Raw genomic sequence first — 10,354 nt, forward strand, 5'->3', positions numbered from 1 at the left:
CCTTGATGATGCTTCTCATAGCAACCCAATGGTGTCCTTGATGATGCTTCTCATAGCAACCCAGTGGTACCCTTGATGATGCTTCTCATAGCAACTCTATAGGACAGAACATATGTGCTCCACAGGGTGTCCGAGGCTGAGGAGCTTCAGGAAAGCAGCCTGCCACATCTTTCCCCCACCAAGCAGTTGGTGGGCACAAACTGCTGGGCCCTTGGTTGGCAGCCAAGGACTTTGGCCATGGCACTACAGGGGTCCTTATTGGTAGCCTAGACTGCTATCTATTACTTGTTCACGTGTATCCACACAAATCCCATGATTGTCTCAAACCTACCTTTTTGTAACGTCAGACTTGGTTGACTCAGGGCGTTCATGTTGGTTTGTCTGAATTAGGAGTCAGCATTTTCACCACCACAGAAGGAAACACTGTACCTATCAGCAGTTCACTCCCTGTGGCTCCTTCCCCCCAAGCCTCTGGAATCCACTCATCTACGCCCGTTCTGGGTGTTTCTTATAAAGGGAAACATGTCACATTTTCTGTCGGACTTCTTTCACTCGGCATGAGGTGTCTACACTTGTGGTACAATGGATTGCTTCTATATGGCGTTTCTAGCCACAGTCTCATGGTGGCCATCAAATGATTAGCTGGGGCTATGCAGATAAGGTGCTTGTGGTCCATCAAGGGAATTGGACAGCTTGTTCATATGAATCAGGTGTAGGACACCCTGGTAGACGTGGGGCCATGCAAATAAGGTGTTCTTAACTCTAATGGCATTGGTCAGTTTTGCCATCCTGCTAGGCTTAAAAGGAGTCATCCCAGAGGTGGACAGGAAGGATTTCGCTACCGCTAAGAGTGGGGTTTGTCCTTTGGGCCCAGGGTCCCTGTGCTGAGAACCTCTGAGACCCCAGAGCAAGCTATACCTCCAGGAGATGTGAGAGATGGAAAGAAACAGAGGCTGCCTGAAGGCACTTAGTCCCTCCTCTCTCCCCCCCCCTCTCTCAGTCCTTGAGCATGGTTGTCTCACTCCAGGGAAACTGAGAACTGGGAAGAGAGTGTATGTGGACAAATTCTCTACGCTCATAGTGAAGGAGTCTGGGAAGCCGAGACTCTTGTGCAGGGAGGCCTGCACGCTTGTGGGTTGAAGATGAATCCCAGCCACATTCTCCCAACTAAAGTTATTCCCCACAACGCGCCCCTGTAATAATGCCAATTTTAAGATGGTGTCTGCAATTTTAAGATGCTTGCTACTATATGCTTGCAGGTTATCTGCCAGAAGATTCAGCCATCAAGAGTGATGACCCCACCCCACCCTAAGTACGGCCCACTCCCTTCTGATAAGGTTCATAGATTGCTTGTCTGCAGAAGTGCTCAGGGACACTTAGGGTCAAGCTGGCTCAGAGAGGACTAAGGTGAGGGGGCCATCTTAACTCGAGGACCTGCCCATCTTATTACATATGTGCCTTCTGATCAGGTGTATGTCCCTGGCACATCCCCTTCCGGTTATGTGTATGCTTCTAACATATCCCCTTCCTGTTACATATGTGTATGATGTGGCTTGCATGCCCCAAGAGTATATGAGCTGGAGAGAATACATTCACACACCCTCTGGTTCTGGTGTCCATGGAAGAGGTGAGCCCTTGCCTGCCTTGTCTGATGATGCTTTAATTTACCCTTTAATTATACAACCGCCCCTTAGGAGCCATTCCCTTGTGGAGGTTGCCCCCCCACTCACACACACAGGAGTTAGGAAGCCCATTAGGCCATCTCCTGCTGATCTCTGGTTTCTGCAGCCATCTTTTCTGTGCTTTGTTCTTATTGGTATCCGTGATACTTTTCCACATTCTTTGACAACACCTCAATTCAAATGCACGATTCTTCTCCGGTCTTCCTTACACACTGTCCAACTTTCCCATACATCTGAGGCAAATGCAAATGCCATGGCGTGGGTCAGGTGCACCTTCGTCCTCAAGAGTGACCTCTACAGAAGATCTGCCCAGTGTGACCTTTGACTAGCCTAGTAAACCCATAATCACTAGTGTAGTCTGTGAGTTCTCTATGGACAGAGCAGCGACCCCTCAAATGTAACACAGAGCCAGAGAGTGCTATGGGAGGGACGTCGGGCGTCAGGATTAGTAAAAAATCGGAGGGTGGAGATGTCTGATCCAATAGGAATAATCAGCTCTGAGCTGGTGCTCCTCTCTCACCGTTGTGATGTTAGAGGAAATCAGATGCCTCCATCAGACCTTTTTTTTTTTTTTTTAATATACAGCTGGTGTCAGAAGTGGGATTTGTTGCACGCTCTCTAGGCACCTGGGAATAACAGAACTTATTATGATTAGGAATGAAGGTATATGGGAGGTGGAACTTGATTCTCAGGTAGTTACCTGGGTTATGTGCCATGGCTGAAAGGAAAGTGACAGGAGGGGAAACCAGCTCTGTCCTGTGGGAAGCCTAAGCCTATTGCTCCTTAGAATGGAGCACGGTGAGACTCAGTCTTAGCTGGACATCATGCTTGGTAGAGGGTCAGCAGAAAGGAAGACCCTCCATGAAGTGGGTTGACACAGCGGCTGCTATGAGGGGCTCAAACATACGAATGATAGGGCTGTTGTGCAAAGTAACAACAGCTGCGCTGATAAACTCCGCCACTGGGAGTGGGCCTGTGAGTTCTGTGTATCACCGCAAATAGAGAATGCGGAGGAAGGCACCCTTGGGGGCAGAACTGGTGGCAAGGCTGGAGAGGAGGGATGTCTGACCTCTGCCTCTTTAGAATCAGCCTTAGCTGGTCGATGCTGCCCTTAATGATCCTCCTCCCTCCTTGTGAAGTTAGAGGAGGCTCAGATGCCTCTGCCACGCCTCTTCCACAAAGGCTGGTCCAAGTCGGGTCGTAATGAGGACGTGTGGCTGAACGGCACGCTCTCGAATCTCCGTACCACATTGGGTTCTTCCATCGTTGGCGTGTGACTTTGGAGGGTCCACTTGGCAGAGTAGATCAACCCCATGGAGTTGTTGCGGGGGGAGGGGGACTGGAAGCAGATGGCCAGGCGTGTTTCTTCCACCATGGGTTTGAACCACTGACCTTGGGGTTACCAACCATTTGTGCCAACCCAGGACCCAACCCACTCATCTGTTGGTGGACACTTGACTTGTCTGTGCCCCCCCCCCCTTTTTGGCTACTGTGACCTCCCAGTATTCTTTGGCACGCGTTGTGCTCATCGCTCCCTTCCTGGTAATGGATGCCCCCCTACTGCTGCCCCTCTCACTCTGGGAAGGGGACACCAACCCCACCCGTGAAACCAGGGAGCCTGGAAACCCTGGGCCTGGCTACATGACAAGCCCAGAGCTCTGGAAAATGGGTGCCCGGTGCCAAAATACCACCCTGGGTCAAGGCAGTTGATAACTAAGAATAGAGTGTGTGTGGGGGAATGTGGTATGGGGAGGTGACCTTCAAGAGCACCATTTGGTGAGGGGGCTGGGCGGGAGTCCAGGAGCGGGGCCAGAGGGGGGAGGGGAGCAGCCTATGGAAGCAGCAGGTACAGAGGTGGGGGGGGAACGGGATGAGCTTGGGCTTTTCGCCCAGATCAGCTGAGCCGGTTGTTTCTGGGGCGCCTTGACTGTGAAGGGGGCCCAAGGGAACTTCCTGGAATGGCCAACACGTGGACCTTGTTTGGAGGCGTCCCATGGGTGTATGGGCATGTTAGTTGGTTGGAGGAGCCCAGCGGTTAAGTGCTCGGCTGCCAACTGCACGATTGGTGGTTAGAAACCCCAGGGGATAGTTCTATGTCATGGGGGGCGGGGGTTCCCTTCGAGTCAGAACCAGTTCAGGGGCACAAGGAGCCCCTAACTGCCAAGTGGGGGATCCATGCCCCCCTCGTGGCTCTGAGTTGGGGACGGGGGTGGGAGGAGGGAGAAGAGTGGGGAGAGATTGCTGACGCACGGGAAACCTGGTGGGGTAGTTCTACTCCATCTTGACAGATGGACGGAGGGACGGATGGCATGCAGGAACAACATACCATGGGTCTTCCCCAAAAGTTCGCCAACAAATGGGATTGAGACGTCATGGGGTTTGCCCATGAACTTTGGAGAGCCCTCTGGCGCATTTGCTCAAGTTCATCAGAAGGGCACCCCTAAGTCAAGTCTCTATTTAGTGTATGGAAATACATGCTGGAGAGGGGGGAAAAAACAACGAAAATTGGCATTTGAGCCAAAGGCACCAGTAGGGGGCAGGGAGCTGTGTGCTTCACGTGTTTCCTGTTCTTTGTCACTCTTCAGTTGTGCCCGCGGCGCGTGCTCACAGAGCAGGTCACGGCCCCGTGCAGCCACTCACACACACACTGGTTCCACTCCAGCATGACGACCGCCCCCCACCCCCCAGTCCCATCCCTCTCCCACTTCCTCCCGTGCTCCCTGTCTCCATCCCTCCTCCGGACCCTCCGAACTCTGGCCTGGGGGAATGCTGCCCTTCTGCTCTGAAATGGTTAATGGTTCCAACTCAGGGGCGTGCGTTGAGACCTTTAAGGGGAGGGCCACCGTCTTGGGGGACCCAACCCGGCAGCCTGGTCTGGTCCTAGGACTTTGAGTTAATGTCCACATTTTTCTCCCGCACTCTGAAATAAGATAAAGCAAACCCCAAACCAGACCCCCTTCCGCCGAGTCCACGCCGACTCACAGCGACTGTAGGACAGTCTAACTGTCCCCGGGGGGGTTCTGAGACTGGGGACTCTTTGCAGGAGTAGAAAGCCTCATCTTTCTCCCTGGGAGCTAGCTGGTGGTTTCGGACCGCTAACCTCATGGATCCCAGCCCAATGGTAACCACTCCGCCACCAGGGCTCCCTACTCTCAGCATGACCCTTTAATTCATAGGAGCCTTCTGGGAGCAGCTGACGTGTTGTATTTCAGATTTCTACCAGGAAAGGAAAGTTTGGGGTTTTTTAATAAAGATGAGGTTGCTGCCCAGCACCTCACCCACAGCGCCACCAGGGCCCCTTGGGGATGAAACCTGTTGTTGGGTGGTGGTGGTTAGGTGCCTTGGAGTTGTTCCGGCTCAGGGTGACCTGTGCACCACCTCAGGTCCCGTGTCATCTGCACACTGTTCTCGTTTGAGCCCCTCAGCCCACTGGGCTGGCTCCCTGGTCTTCCGCTGCCTCCAGGACGGCTCAGTGCTGAGGGGCTCCCTTTGCCCACCCCACCCTGTCTGACATCTGCCCCTTGTGCCCAGGATGACCCGGCATGGCAAGAACTGCACGGCGGGTGCCGTCTACACCTACCATGAGAAGAAGAAGGACACAGGTATTGGAGGGGAGAGCCGGCCCCACCGCGCTCTGCACTGCTGGCTTTGTTCTCTCTCTCTCTCTGTCACCAGTGCACACTTTCACGCCAACCCGGGTAGTCACAGCCCACACTCAGCCCTAACGGCCGGGTGGGGGTGGGGGGTGGGGCTCACACTTCCATTACTCACTGCCCCACTCAGCCGTTCAGTGTCCCCCACCCCCCCCAGCAACGCTACTGCTTACTGCTTCTTGTGGGTGAGCTCGCTTACTCCTCACCTTGCGCCCTCAGTGTGGGGAGGGAGGTGCAGCATGGGCTGGGACAGGCCTGACACCCCCCCCACCCCCGTCTCTGGTCTCTGTCCCCAGCGGCCTCAGGCTATGGGACCCAGAACATCCGACTGAGCCGGGATGCCGTGAAGGACTTTGACTGCTGTTGCCTGTCCCTGCAGCCCTGCCACGACCCTGTTGTCACGTGAGCTGGGCTCCACGAAAGTCCATGGAGGGGTGGCTCCCCTGGGCAAGCCTCGTGGCCCGACAGACCCTTGGTGTCCGCAGCTGGGACCTGGTTGCTATCCTTGGGCTGGTCTGAGGGTCTGGAAGAGAAGAGACAGACTGGCCACTCCCCATTCTGCTTCCTGCTGTTGGTCCTAGTAGATGCTCAGTTAAAGGGTTATTTTAAAGGAGAGCCCGAGACAAGGCTGTCCCCTGGCTGGACACGGGGGTGGGGTGGGATCTTTAGGGGTGGCCTTGGGGTCCACGAGTCACAGGAAAGACTCAGCGAAACGTGTACGCACGGTGTCAAATCACTGCCACCAAACCCCGTGCGTGGATTGAGACTCATTCTCTTCCCAAGGAGTGGCCGCTGGGCTCAAACTGCCAACCTTTCCATTCACAGCCAAGTGCTTACCCCCGGGCCACTCAGGCCTATGGTAATTATCATACGGGAGGCAGTGAGAGGCAGCAAAGGGCAAAGGTGCCCGGGCACAGACCAGGAGAGACCAGGCACAAGCATCCCGTGACCTGACCAGTGTCATGCGGGCAGAGCTTCTGTCTCTTAGGAATGAGGGTTGCCAACCTGGGAAGCTCACTCGAGCCTGGTGCCTGTGGTTTCTACGGGGGTTTGGTTAGGTAGCCGTGGCAGCTGCCCACGTGAATGACCTCAGTCTCTAGCCCCTCATGTTGATACTGCATATCCCCAAGTCCCAGGTAAAGGGGGTCGAAAGGTTACCACCCAAGGGCAGGACAAGGGCCATAGCGTTTTGTAGAAAGGTGCAGGGTGTGGACAGCCCAGAACCTTTTTCTGACATGTCCCTGCAAAACACCAGAAGCTATGACAAAGCTACGATTGTTAAAACGGTGTGTCTACAGCACTGGGCTGAGCAGTCAGTGCAATGGAATCTGCAGGGTGTGTCATGGGTGCCCGGACAGGAAACTGATGTGCTGTTTGGCCCGCTGCCCAGTGGGTGCGGCATGGGGCTGCTAACCCCAAGGATGGCGGTTCAAAACCCACCAGCCACTCCGTGGGAAACCAATGAGGCTGTCTACTCCTGCACAGACTGCCCATCTCGGAAGCCCTGTCTCAGCTCAAGTCCGAACCAACTCAGTGGTCGTGGGTAGGTTGGTTGGTCGGTTGCTTTGGGTGTTGACCTGGGCCACACCATTACATCCTGCCCCATCTCTGCCTGCAGCCCGGACGGCTACCTGTACGAACGCGAAGCCATCCTGGAATACATCCTGCACCAGAAGAAGGAGCTTGCTCGGCAGATGAAGGTGACTGGCGAGGCGTGCGGGTGCCCCGGGGGCGGGTGGTGTTGATGCTGGGCTGTCCTCCGGAGCCCGCCCTCCCTGTCCTCTCTCAGCCTTTGCGCCCCTCTTCTTCCTGCTGGGTGTGCCATTCCTCTGGCTTCTCCTGTGGGGTAAACACTCTCGGCCGCCGACCTGTCCAGTTCCCGGGGGCCTGCCCTCAGCACCCAGCACCACTTCATCAGGAGGTGTCAACCTTGTGACACCTTGGCATGTGATCCCATAACCCACACCCGCAGGCCCCACAGGCAAAGAGCAAGGTTCTCTCTGGACCCTCAAAGCAGCCCCGACGGCGTAGTGTTGACATGGCTGGGCCTTTAACCTCAAAGACAGCAATTCAGAGCCACCAGCCGCTCCTTGGGAGAAAGATGGGCCTTTCTACTCCTGTTAGGAGCTAACAGTTCTCTGAAACCCACAGGAGCAGTTCTCCACCGCCCGCTGAATTGGCATCGACTCAATGTCCCTCAACAAAAACCCAACTCACTGCCGTGGAGTGGATGCCCCGCATAGTGACCTCGTAGGACCGAGTAGAGCTGCACCTGTGGGTTTCCAAGACTGTTAGCTCTTAACAGGAGTAGAAAGCCCCATCTTTCTCCCATGGGGCTGCTGGTAGTTTCGAACCGCTGATCTTTCAGATTGCAGCACAACGTGTAACCCCTATGCCACCTATGGCCCTAGGCCCATGGTCAATGCTTGTTCAATGGATGAAGGGCGCCTTGGGTGGAGCCACTGGGGGGGGTGGATTCGAACCTCCAGCCCGTGGGTTAGCAGCCCAGCGATGCCTGGGACATGACACGTGGCCAGGCTTCACCAAGCCTGCCCTTCAGGGCCCTGCGGGGCCTGTGAAACCCAGGAGCAGCAGGCTCCTGGGCCCACGCCTGACTGTCCACCGCCCCCGCGCCTGCCCACTCCCAGGCCTACGAGAAGCAGCGGGGCGCGCAGCAGGAGGAGCGGAAGGAGCTGCAGCGGGCAGCGGCACAGGACCAGGTGCGCGGCTTCCTGGAGAAGGAGGCCGCCATCGTCAGCAGGCCCCTCAACCCCTTCACACCCAAGGTGGCCTCCGGCCTCGGCCCAGGTGAGCTCAGGTGGGGCGGGCCCGACGGGACGAGCTCCTTCCCGGGGCGGCAGCCTAAAAGCCTTTCTCTGCCACCCCCCAGATGAGGCCCAGCCCGGCCCGAGCGCGGGCGCTGCGAGCAAGGACAAGGACAAGGACAAGGCGCTGCCCAGCTTCTGGATCCCGTCCCTGACCCCCGAGGCCAAGGCCACCAAGCTGGAGAGACCGGTGAGCGCGTGCCTGTGCCCCCACTCCCGCACTCGCAGGGGAAGCCACGGAGGCACCCCCTCCCCGGCCTGTGCTCACCCTGCGGCCCGCTCTCCCACCCCTAGTCGCGCAAGGTGACCTGCCCCATGTCCGGGAGGCCGCTGCGCATGTCCGACCTGACGCCCGTGCGCTTCACGCCGCTGGACAGCTCCGTGGACCGCGTGGGGCTCATCACGCGCAGCGAGCGCTACGTGTGCGCCGTGACCCGGGACAGTCTGAGCAACGCCACGCCCTGCGCCGTGCTGCGGCCCTCGTGAGTGACCGGCAGGGGTGGGCACGGCCGGGGCGGAGGGAGGGGTGGCAGCCTGGCCGCGGGCCGACCGTGGCCCCGTTTCGTATCCCAGGGGGGCAGTGGTCACCCTCGAGTGCGTGGAGAAGCTGATTCGCAAGGACATGGTGGACCCGGTGAACGGGGAGAAACTCACGGACCGCGACATCATCACGCTGCAGCGGGTGAGCGGCCCAGGCCGCCCTCTAGGCCCTCCCCTCCTCCCCGCCCCGCTTGGGGCCACGCCCACCTCCAACGGGGACACGCCCCGTTTCAGGCCACGCCCCGCCTGGGACCTCCCCCTCCTCCCGGACCACCCCCCACTCACTGGTTCCTGGCCTCCTGCGACCTCAACCCATACCATCTCTCCCCCTTCCTGGGACACAGACCCCAGCCGTCTGTCCCCCACTCCCATCTCACTGTCCCTCCGCCACGCCCCTCCCTGATGGACCACATCCCTTCCAGCCCACCCCTCCGGAACCCCATTCCTCTCCATCTCCGCCTACCTTCTCTCCCCTAGGTGGTGGGGGAAGGAAGATGGGGTCCCCTCACCCTCCTTCCTATCATCCCCTAGCCCCCCGCCTTTTGCCTGGTTGCCACCCATGCCCGGTCCCTAATGCCCTATCTCCCCTTGGCAGGGCGGCACGGGCTTCGCGGGCTCCGGAGTGAAGCTGCAGGCCGAGAAGTCGCGGCCGGTGATGCAGGCCTAGGGCCCGCGGGTCACCAATAAAGGCGCATGGCCTCGGCCCACGTGTGGCGCCTTCTTCAGCCGCAGACACCCCCGGGCCACCCCGCGGGCAGGCTAGCCACGCGCCCCCGGGCCGCGCACGACCCAGTTCCTTGTTCCAAAGAGCTGGCAAATCCGCGAACAGAGGTCTTGCGAGATCACCAGCCTGGTTTGAAGCCCTGCGTTTAAATTTGGCAACGGGCACCCGAGGGCGCCGCTCTAACAGCTTAACCGGCTGCCCCGCCCTCCCGAGTCAGCGTGCGCCGCCCCCAGTTATGGGGGGGTGGGGGAACCAGTGCCTGTCCCAGGGGGATGTCATGAGACGCCCACGGGTCGTCAGGATCATGCCTCCCACACCCGCGACTGCTAGAGCAGAGGTGCTCTAACTTCTCTGGCCCACCGCCCCCCCTTTTCAGAGATAATATTTACTTAGCACCCCATGGCAATAAAAGAAAATTTGTACTATAGCCCATAATTGAGGATCTAACGTGGGGGGGGCGGTCTGCTGTATTGTTCCAGCGAGGAGGTGGCATCGCCCACTTTGGGAAACTGAGGGTTGAACTGTTAGGTAGTTAAAGAGGAGTTTGGGGAGGAAATCAGGCGAGCTTTAGCCACCCAGGAAGACCTCCGAACTGGGCATGCTCCATTCAGGCCCCAAGCCAGGTGGGCAGTACACCTGGTCCGCCTCAACTAGGCCCAGGCTCATGACCCCACCCAGTTGAGCTTAGCACAGCCAATGGGGTCAGGCAATCCCTTAAACCACGCCTCCCCAGCCAGAGGTTTGAAATACCGAGGCTGCAGTACAGCTGTTTTCACTTTACCCCGCTCAAGCACCTGCAGGTGCTGTGCCACGCCCTCTCTGGCCTCAGTGCCTCACGTGGGGGTGTGCTGATCCACGAGGTAGCACGCACGAGTCCAGTAGTGAAGCTCGGCCCAGCTCCCGCGCTGCTGGGCACGCTTCCCTGAAAAT

General features: G+C 57.8%; 1 protein-coding gene across 2 annotated transcripts in view; it reads left to right on the forward strand.

Annotated features, from left to right (window-relative positions):
• Positions 1-9,851, forward strand: part of LOC101650882 (nitric oxide synthase interacting protein) — a 12,142-nt gene extending 2,291 nt beyond the window's left edge. For both annotated transcript variants that reach the window (XM_004710437.2, XM_045293030.1), the window contains exons 2-9: positions 5,214-5,284; positions 5,632-5,737; positions 6,954-7,035; positions 7,984-8,143; positions 8,226-8,350; positions 8,455-8,642; positions 8,734-8,842; positions 9,296-9,851. In XM_004710437.2, the coding sequence (XP_004710494.1) occupies positions 5,215-5,284; positions 5,632-5,737; positions 6,954-7,035; positions 7,984-8,143; positions 8,226-8,350; positions 8,455-8,642; positions 8,734-8,842; positions 9,296-9,367 (912 nt within the window). In that variant the 5' untranslated portion in view covers position 5,214 and the 3' untranslated portion in view covers positions 9,368-9,851. The remainder of the gene's footprint in view (positions 1-5,213; positions 5,285-5,631; positions 5,738-6,953; positions 7,036-7,983; positions 8,144-8,225; positions 8,351-8,454; positions 8,643-8,733; positions 8,843-9,295) is intronic.
• The last annotated feature ends 503 nt before the right edge of the window (positions 9,852-10,354 follow it).

This window comes from Echinops telfairi, unplaced genomic scaffold, assembly GCF_000313985.2.
Source record: "Echinops telfairi isolate 266 unplaced genomic scaffold, ASM31398v2 ScPeMD7_655;HRSCAF=1070, whole genome shotgun sequence".
Lineage (NCBI taxonomy): Eukaryota > Metazoa > Chordata > Mammalia > Afrosoricida > Tenrecidae > Echinops > Echinops telfairi.